Source organism: Salmo trutta, chromosome 4, assembly GCF_901001165.1.
Source record: "Salmo trutta chromosome 4, fSalTru1.1, whole genome shotgun sequence".
NCBI lineage: Eukaryota > Metazoa > Chordata > Actinopteri > Salmoniformes > Salmonidae > Salmo > Salmo trutta.
In genome coordinates, this window is record NC_042960.1 from 53084127 (window position 1) to 53104462 (window position 20336).

At 42.4% G+C, this 20336-nt stretch overlaps 1 protein-coding gene across 1 annotated transcript in view; it reads right to left on the reverse strand.

Annotated features, from left to right (window-relative positions):
• Positions 1–9745: 9745 nt before the first annotated feature.
• plpp2b (phospholipid phosphatase 2b) overlaps positions 9746–20336 on the reverse strand; it is a 40640-nt gene continuing 30049 nt past the window's right edge. Inside the window, exons 2-6 of the mRNA XM_029751285.1 lie at positions 18176–18327; positions 17726–17988; positions 17426–17483; positions 11771–11947; positions 9746–11405 (exon numbers count right to left, since the gene is read on the reverse strand). Of these exons, the coding sequence (XP_029607145.1) occupies positions 11253–11405; positions 11771–11947; positions 17426–17483; positions 17726–17988; positions 18176–18327 (803 nt within the window). The 3' untranslated portion in view covers positions 9746–11252. The remainder of the gene's footprint in view (positions 11406–11770; positions 11948–17425; positions 17484–17725; positions 17989–18175; positions 18328–20336) is intronic.

The window sequence follows — 20336 nt, forward strand, 5'->3', positions numbered from 1 at the left end:
AGAGAAGTCAAGCGCAGGAGGAACAAGCTTGGTGGAACTGGAGTAGTTTAATAAAGTAAAACAAACTCCAAAAACCAAAGTACAATAAAAAGGAAACATGGGTACCAAACCCTGTTGCGCACCAAAAATGACAACACGCGCAAAACAACAAACAATCTCTGACAAGGACATGAGGGGAAACAAAGGGTTAAATTCACAATATGTAATGAATGGGATTGGACCCAGGTGTGTAGGAAGACAAGACAAAACCAATGGATAAAGAAAAATGGATCAATGATGGCTAGAAGACCGATGACGTCGACCGCAGAGCACCACCCGAACAAGGAGGGGCATCGACTTTGGCAGAAGTCGTGACAGTCACATCTTTCTGGGTATTTTACAACTTGTTTGTAGTATAAAGTATGTGGGACCAAAGTGCTGTTATAGATCACTTTATGTAATCGGATCTGTTTTATTTTCTTCAGTATCTGAAACTAACAAGGGGTAGGTCTGTGCTTTTTGCCATTTTCTTTAATAAAAGGTAGGCTTATGGCATACTCTCTCATACCCCCTCAATTTTAGGGGGGGGGGATCAACTAAGCTAAAATATGGAAATATTTTAAGATGGTTATACGATGGATCATTTAGCTATTTGATTTAGAATTTTAGGACCCCCGTTGTAGGTATAAAAAAAGATAGAAAAACTGTTAGATAGAATTTTGAATTTGCCCTTTTTTACTATAGTCTACAGAAACACATTGAATAATACATTCATAAATGGCAAAACAGACAGTCCAAAAATAAATAATGAGGAATAAGGTTTTGAAGTGTCTGCCCTATATCTAGGAGATGTAAGAAAGCTCAAAATATATTGTAATTTTTTTAGACACATATTTAAGCCCTTTTTTGTTGGCACTAAACTACCTCCATACTTCCATTAAAAAAATGTACCTTCAGATGAGTCGCATTTGTTTGTGAGAGTCTCATCATTCCATAGAGTGCTCATATTAGTTTGAAGGCCAAACCATTCGGATGCTACAGAAGTTTTTGTGAGAATGGTCTCATGGTCTGACAAACATCGGTGTAGCTCGGCCACCTTCCACGGGGGATGCTGTGGATTGAGACATAGACCATGCAAAAAAACAAATATCTCTCTCTAGCTTAAATGGATTTTGATGGATTTTTTTTTATTATGTGACTTAGATTGATGCACGGTGAGTCAGTAGACTCTTAAGGATTTAAAGAGTGCATGGTGGGTGGAGGAATTGACCTACAAATCTATGGATTTAGCAGCCTATAGCCTATAGTTTGTCAAACAGATAGGCCTACCTCTTATTTCTTAAAAAGGAAGAAATTCCAACACAAAGACGTCTTGTTGTTAGTAAAGTCTAATTAAAATGAAGACGGTTGAAATTAATTATGCCTACTCGAATTTGCTTACTTTCAGCACCATGAACTGTCCATTTCCAATTGATTGTGACGCGGCTGCTGCTTCAAGTTTGAGCACCACAATGTAAGTTACTCGAATCTGGCTTATAGTGAGGTCAATAACTCTGATAAATACATCATGGGCAAGAAACATATATTTTTTAAATTAAATAAAATTATAGTAGTAGCATGCCATCAAAGTTAACCTCCGGTCCTCCTTCTCATCGTCACGCTCTCCTTATCAAACTGAACAGAATATATAGAGCATTAGGAAAGTATTCAGACCCCTTGACAATTTTCCACATTTTGTTACGTTACAGGCTTATTCTAAAATTGATTAAATAGTTTTTTTCTTCATCAATCTACACACATTACTCCATAATGACAAAGAAAAAACTAGTTTTTCGATTTTTTTGCAAATGTATATATATAAAAAAAAAAAAACACATTTACATTAGTATTCAGACCCTTTACTCAGTACTTTGTTGAAGCACCTTTGGCAACGATTACAGCCTCGAGTCTACTTGGGAATGATGCTACAAACTTGGCACACCTGTATTTGGGGAGTTTCTCCCATTCTTCTCTGCAGATCCTCTCAAGCTCTGTCAGGTTGAATGGAGAGTGCTCTGGCCGGGCCACTCACGGACATTCAGACATTTGCAAAAAAAATTAAAAACTATTTTTTCTTTGTCATTATGGGGTATTGTGTGTAGATTGATGAGGAAAAAAACTATTTAATGCATTTTAGAATAAGCCTGTAATGTTACAAAATGTGGGAAAAGTCAAGGGGTTTGAATACTTTCCGAATTTAAACCTAATATTGAGGTGATAATTAATATCTGGGGTCATTTGGTTTTGCTTTTGCTGTTCTCCAAATAGCATGTTAGAGTTTTTAAATTGTGTAGAAATGCAGTAAATTCGCCTCACCGGTTTCACTGACACCACTGATTGATATATAGGCTAATAAACTAATTCTAAAACACTGAGAAATATTGAAATTTCATCAGGTACAAATTACATGACCCTCCCCTGGACTCAAATTGAAAAAGCATTACCCTACCCCATTTACCTTCAGGTAACCATTCTGTACATTTTGATCCATCCCTTAAAGGGGGATGGATAGGTAACTGTATAACGCGAAGATCTAAAAACCCAAAGGTTGCGTTTTCGAATCTCATCATGGACAACTTTAGCATTTTTGGTAATTAGCAACTTTTCAACTACTCCTACTTTTTAGCTACTTTGCAACTACTTAGCCTAACCCTAACCTTAATACTTTAGCTAACTATTCCCCTAATCTTAAAACCTAACTCCTAACCTTAACCCTAACCCCAAACCATTAACTTAGCGAACGTTAGCCAGCTAGCTAATGTTACCCTCCCAAAAATGAAATTCGCAACATATTATTATTTTTTTATTTATTTTTTATACGTTGCAAATTTGTAACAATCATACATTTTGCTAATTCGTAACATTTTGTACATTTTGCAAATTCGTAAAGTATCATACGAATTGTAATTTGTAACATATCATACAAAATGGATGATGGACATGCACAAATTAATGCATACCATACGAAACATAATATTTCATCCTAAAGGGAGCATTTCGGATTTACGTACATAATAACGCGAAAGGCTATGAGACCGGGTTGAACTCTGCTCTTCTCTTTTTCCATTTTTGCTTCAGGGGAAGGAGAAAACTCTAGCTCACTACATTAAGGGACAGTTTACATCTGAAATTAATGGTTTGTAAAAGGAATGTCTGCAAAAGCAATACATCGTTCTGTAAAGCCTAGATATAAATTGCAAATATGAATGGGTCACATGAGAATCAAACCATGGGTTAATTTGCAATACAAACTATGGAATGGATGGGAGTGTGTGAGGTAAGGATTTGGAGGCACTCCACCATTTGGTTATTTTGCAGGATGAAACATGCACATATATTTATAAATATCTGCTTTGGACTGTTTTACAGTCAAACAATACTAGACATGAAAATAATAGGCTTAAGAACGTGGTTTCGCTCTGTCACAGATTACTTAAATTAATTGAAGCTTCCTGAAATAGATGCAGTGAAATGGACCAAAACATGTTAACATACTTGATAGCGAGGCATGTGGCTTTTCTGTTATGACGATCAGTTTGACTCAATTTCACTAAAGCGTTAGACAAGTCGACTAATGGAGTTATATGAAAAATATGACGGTGGACTAAAACTTAGTCAAATGGCTTGGAGAAAGAATAATTATATTTCTAGGGATTACAATACAATTTCAAGAGGATTTAGAGTATTACCATCCATGACACGACGAATGAACACAGAACACAACAGTGAATGGATGCTATGGGGACAAGGCCACATGAGGGTGATGTCGCATTAGGAGCCAGCAGTGAGACAGAGCTGCCTGTAATAGGAGGTGGAAAACAACAGTGACTCAAGCAGTGGCAGCTTATTTTGTGGAGACATTTTAATTGGTAGAATGTAGAGCTAAGCTAAAAATGCCTCTATACAGGGATCCTGCATGAGAAAAGAAAACTTTAACCATGACACCTACTGTATATCTACAGTTGATGGTGGATACACTACATGGCCAAAAGTATGTGGACACCTGCTCGTTGAACATGTTATTCCAAAATCATGAGCATTAATATGGAGTTGGTCCCCCTTTGCTGCTATAATAGACTCCACGCTTCTGGGAAGGCTTTCCACTAGATGTTGGAACATTTCTGCGGGGACTTGCTTCCATTCAGCCACAAGAGCATTAGTGAGGTCGGGCACTGATGTTGGGCGTTTAATCCTGGCTCGCAGTTGATGTTCCAATTTATCCCAAAGGTGTTCGATAGGGTTTAGGTCAGGGCTCTGGGCAGGCCAGTCAAGTTCTTCCACACTGACCTCGCTTTGTGCACAGGGGCATTGTCATGCTGAAACAGGAGAGGGCCTTCCACAAACTGTTGGCACAAAGTTGGCAGCACAGAATCGTCTAGAATGTCATTGTATGCTGTAGTGTTAAGATTTCCCTTCTCTGGAACTGGGGCCTAGCCTGAACCATGAAAAACAGCCCCAGACCATTATGCCTCATCCACCAAACTTTACAGTTGGCACTACGCGTTCGGGCAGGTAGCGTTCAGGCAGGTAGCATCCGCCAAACCCAGATTTGTCCGATGGACTGCAATGATTCATCACTCCAGAGAGCGCGTTTCCACTGCACTAGAGTCCAATGGTGGAGAGCTTTACACCACTCCAGACGATTCTTGGCATTGCACATGGTGATCTTAGGCTTGTGTGCGGCTGCTCGGCCATGGAAACCCATTTCATGAAGCTCCCGACGAACAGTTCTTGTGCTGACGTTGCTTACAGAGGCAGTTTGGAACTCGGTAGTGAATGTTGCAACCGAGGCAAGATAATTTTTACACGCTACGTGCTTCAGCACTCGGTAGTCCAGTTCTGTGAGCTTGTGTGGCCTACCACTAGACGGCTGAGCCGTTATTGCTCCTAGACATTTTCACTTCACAATAGCAGCACTTGCAGTTGACCAGGGCAGCTCTAGCAGGGCAGAAATTATGAAACTTTTAACTTCTTGCCACGTTAAAAGTCACCGAGCTCTTCAGTAAGGCCATTCTACTGCGAATGTTTGTTCATGGAGATTGCATGTATATGTGCTTGATTTTATACACCTGTTAGCAACGGGTGTGCCTGAAATAGCCGAATCCACTAATTTGAAGGGGTGTCCACATACATTTGTATACATAGTGTACATTTTACATTGAATAGCGACTGGCAAATGAGTGAATGCAGCAGAATCAGTGAGTAGTCACTGGCCTAATGGTCTTATCTAGATAACCTTTGAACCGGGCCATTTGATCAATAGGTCTAATCCCCTGTTTAAGTCTGACAACAGCTAGTAGCTAGTTACTGAGAGTGGGTGTTGACAGTGTGAGGAGCACTCACTTCCCTTGTCTTAAGCATGTGAACCATGAACATAAACAGAGACACACCCCAATGAAAGCCGCAAAATAACAACAATGAAAGCCGCAAAATAACAACATAGGCCGAGGCGAAGAGAGACAATACAAGGCTACAATCTAACGTGCTCCAGTGTTTGCCCAGGCATTCCAGCTTCGGACCACATGGTCATCACAGTGTGTGTGAGTTGGACTTCTAGACTTCTTCGCAGCTGAGGTTTCTCTAACCGCTCATTTGAGGAGCCACTTTTCACCAGACACTGAGCCATTCACAGAATCCCAACTCCTGGACCATTCATTTCTCTAGAGCTCAGATGGGTTTTAAGGAATTGTGTGAATTACTGTATTATTTGTCATGTATGAAGATTATGATACCTGTATTTTGGATTAATACTGAGATTTCAGGGTTATAATAAATGCACACCTGCAAGATTAGCCTAGTCATATTTATCGTGAGGTTAACTCTCCAGTCAGATCTATGAATGTTCTTATTACTATGCTGAATATGGGGTTGAAATGTCTTAGCATTTCAGCTATAGGTCCGTAGCCTCACACTCATTGCTCTGAAATGTGCCTGTGTTACCATAGGAACAGATATTCAGCAACCTCGGGATACCATTGTATGAATGTGTTATTTATTACTGAGAAATGTAGCATATGCATTTAAGTCCACTCAGTACCTAGCTGCAACTCAATCAATGATTTTTACTCTCCTGACTGAGTTGCTTTGACATTGAAAATCCAAAACAAGTTAGAGACATACTCAGGAATTTCAAAATAGGTCAGTAACTCATATTGTTTTAAATGAGTGGTGTATATTTGAGCTGCCAATAAGACTTTTAAAAATATGGGGTCCAATGTTTATTTAGATATAAATGTGTGTTTATTTTGGTTGAGAGTTCCCATTCTCTGGCCCTGCTCAACCTCTCCCAATCCCTGGAACTTGATTTGAATTAGTCTTGTTGAAAAGCCAGGGGGATAAGTCAAGGGGTTTTGTACTGAACTTGTAAAGCAGGACAGAGCTGGGGCCACAGGATAGGATGTCTCCAAGTAAAAACCATGTAATTCATGGATCTGCCCAGTTGAGCCATATTCCCACCATGCATTGCATGCAAAGCCTTGGGCTCTCAGACACTAATCAAACATATATAACCTCATGTAGTCAGTGTTGCTACCGCTATGTCTAAATGGACAGAAAACGTCAGCGGAAGTGTCATGATTAACCACCTCAAGGTAGATTCTTCAAAGCTCTACTCCATCACAAGTGAGCAAGAGCAGAAACTCAACAGGCATTGATGGTTGGGATATCTCTATTCATCTCTTTAATGTACACAGGATAAACTGCCTACAATGGCTAGTGAAAATACACAGGGCCAAGTGCTCACAAACAGTGAAGGAGACTGAAGAATCCCTAAATATACCCTCCTCACACAAGAACAGAAACTCAGATAAGAGAACCATGGTAGTAGCAGAACAATGAGCAAATAGCTTTTCTACAGAGAATGTTGGTTTCCTCTTTGCACAGGAACAATGGTGAGGCAGGGTGTTTTTAACAGTCAGAAAAACTTACTCGTGGGAATTCCACTGTCAATAGGAAGAAGGATGTCAAACTCATAGGGATTATCTATGGTCAGGTTTTTCTCTCACAAACAATAGACCCATAAAAGCAGATACCAATCCTTTATCAGTAGATGTATACAAGTTACTGTATATTTGTGAAATAAACAAAGTTACATACATTTTTTTACTTTAATTTCTGAGTGAGACCTTCCACCTCGTACAGTAAGTAATTGCAGAGGGACTGGAATCATCAAGCAGAGAACAGCTGGAAATCATGATTCATGATTATTATAAACAAGCTAGCTGGAGCATGCCCAGACTAGAAGGGATACAGCTTTTGTTAAACTGACGCCTGAAGTTGATTTCATTTTGCATTTTAGCTAGCCCTAACCTAACCTTAACCTATGTCTTTTAACCTGCTATATTAGTTCTCCTAACCTGCTACAAAGAGTCAAATCTGACAAAAGCTGTATCCCATCTAGTCAAAACCAGACTAGATGGCAAGGCATCCTGTTTCTCTTATTGCCCACAAATTTACTTCAAAACGCACTCTGATATCATACCCACCTCATCACGATTTACAAATCACTCGGACACAATGTGAGATCAGTTACATTTCACACTTCTGAACTCACAAGCTCCACCACCTAACCCATACTTGTGAAATGTGTTGCAAGAGTGAAACCAGCGTGGCATCTAATTATTTGATTACCGAATGAGTTCTTTGGAATGCAAACTCATTAAATGTGGAATGGAATGTATGACAAATAACGTGTCAAGACAATGCATACATCGAAGATTAAACCATGATGAAAGCTACGCAGACTCAGCTGTTTTGTTAATATGAAAATATGGCATTGTATTGAAACATGGTGTATTTGGTATTTATTTAGATTCCTTTTGTGTATACATAAACAGCTATGGATAGATAAATGTACAGTGAACAGAACAGCATAATGTTTGACAAAGTTGAAGTCGGAAGTTTACATACACTTAGGTTGGAGTCATTAAAACTCTTTTTTCAACCACTCCACAAATTTCTTTTTAACAAACTATAGTTTTGGCAAGTCGGTTCGGACATCTACTTTGTGCATGACACAAGTAATTTTTCTAATAATTGTTTACAGACAGATTATTTCATTTATAATCACTGTATCACAATTCCTGTGGGTCAGAAGTTTACATATACTAAGTTGACTGTGACTTTAAACAGCTTGGAAAATTCCAGAAAATGATGTCATGGATTTAGAAGCTTCTGATAGGCCAATTTACATCATTTGAGTCAATTGGAGGTTTACCTGTGGATGTATTTCAAGGCCTACCTTCAAACTCAGTGCCTCTTTGCTTGACATCATGGGAAAATCAAAAGAAATCAGCCAAGACCTCAGAAAAAAAATTGTAGACCTCCACAAGTCTGGTTCATCCTTGGTATAAATTTCCAAATGCCTGAAGGTACCCCGTTCATCTGTACAAACAATAGTACGCAAGTATAAACACCATGGGACCACACAGCAGTCATACCGCTCAGGAAGGAGACGCGTTCTATCTCCTAGAAACGAACGTACTTTGGTGCGAAAAGTGCAAATCAATCCCAGAACAACAGCAAAAGACCTTGTGAAAATGCTGGAGGAAACAGGTCCAAAAGTATCTATATCCATTGTAAAACAAGTCCTATATCGGCATAACCCGAAAGGCCGCTCAGCAAGGAGTGTGCTGCTAGCTAGCTAACAGTAGCAGGCTAGCTAACGACAATCATTTCTACAGTAACGTACATGTAGCGAGACAGATTTCACGTCTTTTCTAAACCAACTGACCATTGTTAGAGAACTTATTATCGCAACTCAAGCTTGCTGTTTGATATTGTACTGCTTCAAAACCGCCATAAAAAAGAGACTACGGTTTGCAACTGCACATGGGGACAAAGATCGTACTTTTTGGAGAAATGTCCTCTGGTCTGATGAAACAAAAATAGAACTGTTTGGCCATTATGACCATCATTAAGTTTGAAGGAAAATGGGGAGGCTTGCATGCTGAAGAACACCATCCCAACCGTGAAGCACGGGGGTGGCAGCATCATATTGTGGGGGTGCTTTGCTAGCAGGAGGGACTGGTGCCCTTCACAAAAAAAAAAAATTTTTTATAAAAAATGCATGAAATGTATGCATTCACTACTGTAAGTCGCTCTGGATAAGAGCGTCTGCAAAATGACTAAAATGTAAAATGTAAATGGCATCATGAGGAAGTAAAATTATCTGGATATATTGAAGCAACATCTCAAGACATCAGTCAGGAAGTTAAAGCTTGGTCGCAAATGGGTCTTCCAAATGGACAATCAACCCAAGCACACTTACAAAGTTGTGGAAAAATGGCTTAAGGACAACAAAGTCAAGGAATTGGAGTGGCCATCACAAAACCCTGATCTCAATCCTATAGAAAATGTGTGGGCAGAACTGAAAAAGCATGTGCGAGCAAGGAGGCCTACAAACCTGACTCAGTTACACCAGCTCTGTCAGGAGGAATGGGCCAAAATTCACCCAACTTATTGTGGGAAGCTTGTGGAAGGCTACCTGAAAGGTTTGACCCAAGTTAAACAATTTAAAGGCAATGCTACCAAATACTAATTGGGTGTATGTAAACTTCTGACCCGCTGGGAAAGTGATGAAAGAAATAAAAGCTGAAATAAATCACTCTCTACTATTATTCTGACATTTCACATTCTTAAAATAAAGTGGTGATCCTAACTGACCTAAGACAGGGAATTTTTACTAGGATTAAATGTCAGGAATTGTGAAAAACTGAGTTTAAATGTATTTGGCTAAGGTGTATGTAAACTTCCGACTTCAACTGTACATATAATGGCCAACCAGGACCTTAGGCACCAATCCTCTAATGGGAATAGTATTATTACATATGAAACACACACACACACCACCCAGAACAAGGCTAACGGAGGGCCTTTTATGATGGAAACCTGGAGGAAACTCAAACCCCATAACATTGTGATACTATTGCTTCATGGGTAAATTTGGGCTGAGACGTTACACAACAACAACACTTCACTGAAGCTGCTCTAGGTGGTTATCATTTATGGAATTCAAAGAAAAGTCTTTAAAACTCTTGAAGTCCGTAGGACCCGCGTCTCCGCAGGAGGCCCCTCTGAGTACCTTGCCATTCCACAGTCACAGGCCAGCTCTGAGTCAGCTCTCTGAGCCTCACAATCACTACCAGGTGAGCCTCTCTCTGCCAGAGCTGACTGATCTGTCATCAGTCCTCCTGTGCCAAGCAGGGCCAGGCCTGACATAGTCACTGTACAGGAGCATTTCTTCACAAATTAGCCCCAGCAGTCCACACAGGAAAGGAAAAATCTTTCAACTTTGCATAGAGCAATATACCTGCTTGCCACAAATGATTCGAATGGTAAGCTGTATCATTACAACTCTTAAAGGCTCATGTTAAGGCATCTGGTTTGTGTTGTGAACTTGGAATCTGATCCATTTGTGTCAATCTTAAAGGGCACTAGTCCAACAAGGCACTGGTTTGATATGGGCCACAGAAAAAAATAACATACTTGAAAAAAGAAAAAAGCCATATTATTAGCAGATACAGTATTTGTGGCTCATAGTGGCTAACAGGGGTGATTGTGATTGCACAATACCTTAACAGCGCTGGCATAATAGACATCTCCGACCTTGTGAATAAAGTAATCTATAGAATAAAAATGAATAGGCACTTTCCAAATACCTTAAATTCTTGTAAAAGGAGTAATGCTACTGTTAAAACATTGATTTCTTCATTTAAAAAAATAGAGTGATTGATGCCAGAATGTGCATAGCTAAAAGCAGAATTTCTCATTTTCAATTTCTAAAATCTTTATGCCAAACGTTTGCATTGATTGTTTGTGATCTAGTGGTATATCAAGCTTACACAATCAACATTTCTAAATCTCTGCAGTCCATTTCACATAGGTGAAACATTCAACATATCAATCCCAAACTCCCACGAAAGTTCAGATTACTCATACGATTAAGGTGCACTAAAATGGGACTCATCTAGACATCTTGTCTTCTGAGAATGGTCTTTCTTATCTGAATGTTTGGTACTCTTACCTAATCTATTGTGTAAAAAAAACATCTGAGACGAATATACTAAAAAAAACTAGTGAACATCAACCATGATGTCTCAATATAAAAGTCCTCTCCCACTCATGCGCTGGTGCACCCAGGCCATAGAGGATTCTGGTAATGTGCGCAGCCCCCTCAGTCAGTCCAGTGGTTTGTGGGAGCTTGTTGTGAGAGTGGTTGACCGGGCTGGCCCCTCTCACACAGGCCCTGGGTAGCTGTAATGGTTGTTGTGATCTGCATCTGAAATCTGCAGACTGGGTTTGCGGCGCTCCAGTTCCTCGTCCTCGGCCGTCTCTGGGCTGGAGCAGTGGGGAGGACCCTGCTTGAATAAGTCTGATACGTGGCGCACCTGTAGGGAGGAGAGGAGTGAAATGGTGTGGGTCAGATAAAGTGAGAGGACCAAGGGTAGGGCTGGAAAATGTGATTATATACTGTATGTCTGGTGGTGGAGGGCACCATGCAGCTGCTCCACGTCTGAGAGGAACACACAGTGCGTTGCATAACCCCTCCAGCTCTCTAACCAGGCCAGAGAAGTCACAAAACATTGGGTCTGGGAGGGTCCCCAATTGCATGCAGTAGTCTGAAATACGAATCGCGGCTACGCTTTCCAATATGAATCCCCCACGTCTCCGAGACATCCCAAAGGCGCTGCTGAAAGAGGTTAAATCAAAACAGGGAACTAGGAACAATAAAAAGCCAGCAGGCAACACTCACGTTGAGGATGGCAATGAGAGCGCCTTGGAGGAGGCCCACCAGAACGTCGCTCCAGTGGTGCTTGTAATCGGACACGCGGGTGTAGCCCACGTACACTGCAAAGGCCACCAGGAAGAACTGGATTGTGGGTCGGAGGAGTCTGGCCCACTTTGCCCTCAGCCTCGCCTGGACATACAACTAGAGAGAAAGAGAGGGAGGAGATGTTTCAGTTCTCATAAGTAGAGCTGTCTTTGTTTGAAGACTATTTGCTTTTACTGCTGATTGAGGTCATTAGTGGTAAACCATCTCACCAAATAAGGCAATGTTATTTGACTGTAAACTGGCCCCAGTAACATAAAGCCTATCATCATATTTCAGTCCATCAAATATGCCTCAATGAATATGTGAAACACAGCATTTGTTAGTAAATGTTATTTTCATGTATACAGTGTGTGGGAGTCCATTGTAGAAGTGGCTAATATGAAAGCACATTGTCCAGCTTTTACAAAATGCTAACATCAGCAGGCTACATGTAGTCACTAGTCAGATAAACATGTAACAGGAAATAATTGTTTTTAAATTTCTTTCTGTCAAGTGTGTCGTTACTTTGTTAAATACACATTAAATGAACTGTGATTTGATTTAGTCAGATAAATATGATAACCGGCAATAATTTAAAAGTTAAATGCCCCTTCATACTAAATCAAATTCCAGCAAAAACTGAAATATGGTATGCTTTGAATCGCATAAACCATGAAAAGACGTTGAATGTTGATCTAATTGATGCCCAACTATGGACTGAAACCCCTTTTCACAGAAGAGGAGAGCTGCTGCCAGAATGTCTAACTGGCACATTCATTTCTCTGGGCTGCTACCAGGCTCCTGCCATAGTAGGTGTGTAAATTGGCATCCATACATGCCCCCCTACCGCACATACACTCAATCTCAGCATTCAACACTTGTAGGGAGATGGAGATATTAATCACACCTAATAGGGAATATCAAAGGGTCTGTGAGAAACAAAGCAGAGCAGATTACTGATTGCTTTGATTGGCAGTGAGGACCGAGTCGTCTGCTAGAGTCTGTCTGTCTGTCTGTCTGTCTGTCTGTCTGTCTGTCTGTCTGTCTGTCTGTCTGTCTGTCAACGGCTAGATTTATTGCTGTCGATCAATGATGACAAACCCTCTGGTGCTGACAACTTGGATGCAAAATGACTGAGGATGGTAGTGGACTGTGTTGCCACTCCTATTTGTCATCTCTTCAATCTAAGCCTACAGTAAAATGTGAGCCCTCAGGCCTGGAGGGAAGCAAAAGTCATTCCGCTACCCAAGAATATTAAAGTACCCCTTTCTGGTTCAGCTGACCAATCAGCCTGCTACCGACGCTTAGTACATTTTTGGAAAGAATTGTGTTTGACCAGATACAATGATATTTCACAGTAAACAAAGAGGTCTGTCTGTGATAAAATGCTGCTCTGCTTTCTTGACATTACAATCAACCAAACACATCCTACAGGCCCTAGTTTTATCACATCTGGACTTCTGCCCAGTTATATGGTCAAGTGCTGCAAAGAGGGACATAGGGAAATTACAGTTGGCCCAGAACACAGTAGCACGGCTGGCCCTTAAATGTACACACAGAGCTAATATCAAGAACATGAATGTCAATCTCTCCTGGCTCAAAGTAGAAGAGAAGTGGACTGCAGCACTACTTGTCTTTTTGAGAGCTATTGATGTGTTGAAAGCACCAAACTGTCTCTTCAAACAGCGAACACACAACTCAGACACTGATACATGTCCCACAAGACATGACACCAGGGGTCTCTTCACAGTCCCTATGTCCAAAAATAGAGGCTGGGAAATGCAGTGCATTGCACTGTACAGCAATGTACTAGAGCCATGACCACATGGAACTCTTCCACATCAGGTAACTCAAGCTAGCAGTAAAATCATATAAACATTTTTTTTTTAAACATAAAACATGGGCAGCAAGTAGCCTAGTGGTTAGAGTGTTGGGCCAGTAACTGAAAGGTTGCTGAATCGAATCCCCGAGTGTCACGCTCTGACCTAAGAGAGCTGTTTTTTCTCTGTTTAGGTAGGTCAGGGTGTGCTAGGGGGTGGGCATTCTATGTTGGTTATTTCTATGTTTTGGCCGGGTATGGTTTCCAATCAGAGGCAGCTGTCTATCGTTGTCTCTGATTGGAAGCCATACTTAGCAGCCTTTTTCCCCTTGGTTTTCGTGGGGGGTAGTTTTATGTTTTGTTAGTATAACCTGACAGAACTGTTGGCTGTTGTTTTGTTTTCTTTGTTTAAGTGTTTTCATTAAAAGTAAAGATGAGCACTCAACACGCTGCGCCTTGGTCCCCTTTATATGACGCACGTTACAGAACTACCCACCACGATTGGATCAAGCAGCGTTCCCGGGCAGAGATGGATAACTGAAGGAGTGGACCGAAAGGAGAAACTGGACTTGGGGCCAGGTAATTGAGAGGTATCGTAGCCTACCGGGGAAGAACGAGAGGCAGCCCCCAATTTTTTTTGGGGGGGGGCACACGGGTGGTTTGGCTGGGCCAGGGGTGAGACTTGAGCAAACTCCCCGTGCTTATTGTGGTGAGCATGTGCCTGCCTCTCACACTCTCCCTCCAGTGCGCCTCCATTAGCACAGTACGGCCGGTGCCTGCTCCTCGCACTCTCCCTCCAGTGCGCCTCCATAGCCCAGTACGTCCTGTGCCTGCTCCTCGCACTCTCCCTCCAGTGCGCCTCCATAGCCCAGTACGGCCGGTGCCTGCTTTGAACACTCGGTCCTCAGTGCGTCTCTCCAGTCCGGTGAGACCTGTTTCAGCTCCACGAGAAAAGCCTCCAGTGATAATCTATGGTCCGAAGCCTGTAGAGATGATCCATGGAACGAAGCCTCCAGTGATGATTCATGGCCCGGAGCCTGTAGGGATGTTCCATGGCACAAAGCCTCCAGACGCTCCCCAGCCCGGAGCCTCCGGCGACGCTCCCCAGCCCGGAGCCTCCGGCGACGCTCCCCAGCCCGGAGCCTCCGGCAACGCTCCCCAGCCCGGAGCCCCCGGCGACGCTCACCAGCCCGGAGTCTCCGGCGGGGGTCCGCAGCCCGGAGTCTCCGGCGGGGGTCCGCAGCCCAGAGTCTCCGGCGGGGGTCCGCAGCCCAGAGTCTCCGGTGGGGGTCCGCAGCCCAGAGTCTTCAGCGGCGGTTGGCGTTCCAAAGCCTCCGGCGATGATCCACGGTCTGGTTCCTCCGGACACACAGAAGCGGGGGGATCAGCGGGCGGTGGGGGTGCTACGCCCTGAACCAGAGCCGCCGCCAAGTACAGATGCCCACCCGGACCCTCCCCTATAGGTTCAGGTTTGCGGCCGGGAGTCCGCACCTTTGGGGGGGGGGGGGGGGTACTGTCACGCTCTGACCTAAGAGAGCTGTTTTTTCTCTGTTTACGTAGGTCAGGGTGTGATAGGGGGTGGGCATTCTATGTTGGTATTTATATGTTTTGGTTTCCAATCAGAGGCAGCTGTCTATCGTTGTCTCTGATTGGAAGCCATACTTAGGCAGCCTTTTTTTTAATAAGAAGGGGCTAGATGCATCTTATATGGTGAGCTACAGAGTGGCTAGGACAGGCAAGCCTCATACTATTGTGGATGACTTAATTCTTCCTGCTGCCGCGGATATGGCTGGGACAATGCTGGGGGAAAAGGCCACAAAAACTATACAGACAATGTCTTCATCATCCTGGTATATGTCCATTACGTTTATGAGGGTCAATTAAGGAAGACATCCTCTTTTGTAAACCACTGGAAACCAGGACAACAGGAGAGGATATTTTTAAAGTACTGGACAGCTTTGTGACATCAAATGGACTTCGGTGGTCAAGATGTGTTGGTATCTGTACTGATGGCGCATAAGCCATGACAGGCAGACATAGTGGAGTGGTAACGTGTGTGCAAGCAGTTGCTCCCGACGCCACTTAGGTACACTGCAGCATCCACCGAGAGGCTCTTGCTGCCAAGGGAATACCTGACAGCTTGAAAGACGTTTTGGACACTACAGTGAAAATGGTTAACTTTGTTAAAGCAAGGCCCCTGAACTCTCATGTATTTTCAGCACTATGCAATGATATGGGCAGCGACCATGTAACGCTTTTACAACATACAGAAGTGCGCTGGTTATCAAGGGGCAAAGTTTGACACGTTTTTTTTTAATTGAGAGATGAGCTTAAAGTTTTCTTTACCGACCACAATTTTCACTTGTCTGACCTCTTGCATGATGACGAGTTTCTCACATGACTGGCCTATCTGGGTGATGTTTTTTCTCGCCTGAATGATCTGAATCTAGGATTACAGGGACTCTCCGCAACTATATTCAATGTGCGGGACAAAATTGAGGCTATGATTAAGAAGTTGGAGCTCTTCTCTGTCTGCATTAAGAAGGACAACACACAGGTCTTTCCATAATTGTATGATTTTTTTGTGTGTAAATGAACTCAAGCTTACGGACAATGTCAAATGTGATATAGCGAAGCACCTGAGTGAGTTAGGTGCGTAATTAAGCAGGTACCGGTACTTTCCCGAAACGATATCTGAACAAGAGAGCGTCATCGAAATTGCAACAAGCTGTTCTGTGAAAATGTAATTTAATTAGAAGCCACTGCCAGATTTCTGGATTGGGCTGCACTCAGAGTATCCTGCTTTGGCAAAACGCGATGTTAAGACACTGATGCCCTTTGCAACCACGTACCTATGTGAGAGCGGATTCTTGGATCTCACTAGCATGAAAACTAAATACCGGCACAGACTGTGTGGAAAATGATTTAAGACTGAGACTCTCTCCAATACATTGCAGAGTTATGTGCATTCTTTCAAGCACACCCTTCTCATTAACCTGTGGTGAGTTATTCACAATTTTCGATGAACAAATAAGGTTTCATATGTAAGATGGTTAAATAAAGAGCGAAATTATTGATCATTATTATATTATTATTTGTGCCCTGGTCCTACTGTATAAGAGCTCTTTGTCACTTCCCACGAGCCGGGTTGTGACAAAAATTCACAAGAATTCACACTTATTCTCATGTTTGATAACTGAATCGTATAGTGTGTGTGTGTGGCAGGCTTACAATGATGGCAAAAAAACAACATTTGAGAGTGCGCTGACCCTGGTGCTAGAGGGGGTACGCAGCTGGAGGTTGAATGTTTGAATGGGTACGGGACTATAAAAAGTTTGGGAACCACTGATGTAGTCTATTGTTTTGTGGTGATGTAATTGTTTTATTTATGATGTAGACTATTGTTTTGATGTGTTATTTTATTCCTGTTTGGACCCCAGGAAGAGTAACAGCTGCCTTGTCAGCAGCTAATGGGGATGGTAATAAATACTAAAAACCCAATGACAAGGGCCAGGGTAGTTGAACTAGATAACCAGGAAGAGCACAGGCCTAGCCTTCATCTCTGGTCTATAACAGTCCAGCAGGGCATTAGCCTCTGCGTCCAAATATATATCACAATCACTCTTGGTAAAGCCTGCTCTATTTTGCCTTTTCATATCTACCCCATTACTTCTAATTTAAATGGAGAGGCATTACATAAATTGATTCCATTTGAGAATGTTGAAGGGTGTTTGTAGTCGATATTGGCATCTGTTCCATGAGCCTTGTATACTCACAGCTAGAAACAGCATACAGTACATCCCAAAGGAGGAGTGGCCCGAGTAGAAGGACAACCTGGAAAAATGGAAAGAATTGATGTTCTTAAAAATGGTCATGTCAACCTGTCATGACTGTTTGGAGACGACAGTGGATCTATTCAGTGTGTTTCTATCAGAGCATTAAGCTGTGGTCACCAACCCTTGTCCTGGTGAGCAGCAGTTTGTGCAAGCATTGGTTCCAGTTCAGCATTAACCACTGGCATAGAGCAATGCACCGGTCAACAATATTCCCCTGACACCCTCTACCTCAGTAACTACCTGGACTCAGTGACGTCATGAGAGTTGCCGGTGCAGTTGATATCCAGCATGTAGCCTTTGCAGACCTTGGGGTTGCAGACGGCCATGAAGTTGGGCCGCGGGCGTCCAATGGTAAACTTAGCCAGGTCCGTCAGTGATTGGCTGACAGCTGCCCCGAACAGGAAGGTACCTAGCACCTTGTAGAGCGCCGCCACGTACCCGTTGAACTCAGAGTTAGAGTGAATCCTCTTACTGTAGACCAGGTAGGCCTCTCCTGATGCTAGCTATGGGAAGAGAAAGAGAGAGGAGCTTGAATTACATCTAACCTTCCAGTATGACAGCTAATATCTGGTTTGGTCCACTGGCTACATAGAGAAACAGCTGTTTGTGACACTGATCTGGGAATCAATGTAGTCAGATGTTCTTTATCTCACCTAGGTGTCAGAGAGGAAAGTATAGGGCGGGACTCACGATGACGACGGTGCAGGAGATGGTGACCGCAGCCAGCAGGCCGTGGGTGATAGTGTCAGGTTTGAGGGGGTACTTGATGTCCTCATCGTCACAGTACACGCCCCTCTGGTAGGGCCGGAAAACGACGGTCATAATGAGGAAAGGCAGTGCCGCTATGAGAAGAGAGAGCAGGCAGGCAACTTGTTAATTCACTCCAACTGGAAAAATTATGTCTGCAACAATTGTATGGATATGATCCAACTGCTGACATCATTTCATTCTTCATTCGTTTTTTTGTCCAGCACCTGAACTAGCAGGATGTGAATTTTATTTTCTCTTTCATTATTTCACTTCAACTACCAGCATTGACTTTTCCTATAATAAAGGGTGATAAAGTACATCAGGAGCGATTAATGATAATGCTGTTGATTCAAGCTAACGTATATAAAGATTTACAAGAGCATCCATCAGTTAAATAACATATATTTTAATTTCCAGAAACCCAGACATTACATCACTATTCAATCTGGGAGGTTAAATGTTTCTTCAAGGTGCTCTGAGAAGTTTTATTTCTCCTCCTTTCCTGAAGACCTCGTTTAGTGGAATAACACTATCCTGAAAATATGTCACATTCATGGCCCAGAAAACCGAAGCAGTGCACACCACACATTGAAGTAGGTTGTGAAATGTTGTAGTAAAATCTTTAGAGTAAGGGATTGCAAAAACAAACACATGGACTGAGATGTACACGCACACACACACACACACCTCCCCAGTGCACTTCCTTAGAAGACTGACTGATGTGGTGGTGTGCACAAACAAGCCCAAATATAGCCGCTCCAGGCTATAGAGTGGATGGAAAATGTACTTGAAACATTGAGAAAACATCTTTGAATCCACACACACACGCTCAACCTGTCTAATGTGTGATGCAAAGCCCCAAACACACCACGAGGAAGGCATTACGCGTTCGTTGCTGCAGTTCCTGTTGATAAACTCAACCTAATGACTAATGTTCTTCTAGTCTGAGCTGCATCTACAAATTAAAACATATGTGGAAAAAGACCTTATTGGTACAACTGCAAGGAGCTCTTCCCAGCTAACAATTCTAGGGAGAGAGAAAGTGTTTGTAATATTATCCCTAATGTTTGAGTGTCCAGTTTTCCAGGAACATTCAATGAAAACCTATTTAGCATGTTTTGGGGTTAGAGTTGACATTCCCTTAATGTCAAACCAATCCAGAACGTGGTTACCATGTTCTCAGAATATCCAATATTAATATCACAGACACGTTTCATGGGACGTTGCAATAAATTTCACGTGTCCAGTTTTCTGAGGGTTAGAATATTCCATCAACATCCCACCAAACATAGTTGCCATAAACATTTCCGTGTATCAGTTGTCAGGATGTCACCTGATGGTCCTAAAGAAACGTTCTCTCCACCCATGTTATTTTTCTCATTACACATCACACCTTGTTACTGTTGCGGAGTTAATCAAGGCCCTGACTGGTGAACCACTGATCCATTCACAGCTTTGTCTGTTGGCAAGGTTACCCTAACCAGGGTAACACACACAGACAGTGCTTTTAAACACTGGGTGTTTCTCAATATGCATACTATCGTGCTCCACACTCTCCGAGTGCATTCTCAGAGGACGTTCTTGTAAGGGCGAGAGTGTGGAGAACGCATAAAACATTACATTTAAGAAGCAGTCGCTCCCCCTACTATACTACCTAATGCTGCATCTCCCCCTTCACTGAACCTTCTTCCAGCCAGGACAATGTTAACAATAGATTAAACAAAAAATAAACAAAGCAAGCGTTTTACTTCCTAATTATCAACTTGATATATGTGAACTGTAATAATCTAGCTAGCCAGCTAGTTAAACAGACAAAAATGACCTAAAACTAACGTTATGCAAGGTAGATGTAAATTTGTCGTGGGTAGCTGACTGCCAATTTTTCGTGGCTAGCTAGCCAGTTAGCACTATTACTTTACTATGGACTTTTTTTAATACCCATTTTTCTCCCCAATTTTTGTGGTATCCAATTGGTAATTACAGTCCTGTCCCATCGCTGCAACTCCGGTACGGACTCAGGAGAGGCGACGGTCAAGAGCCGTGCGTCCTCAGAAACACAACCCAGCCAAGCAGTGCTGTTTCTTGACACAATGCTCGCTTA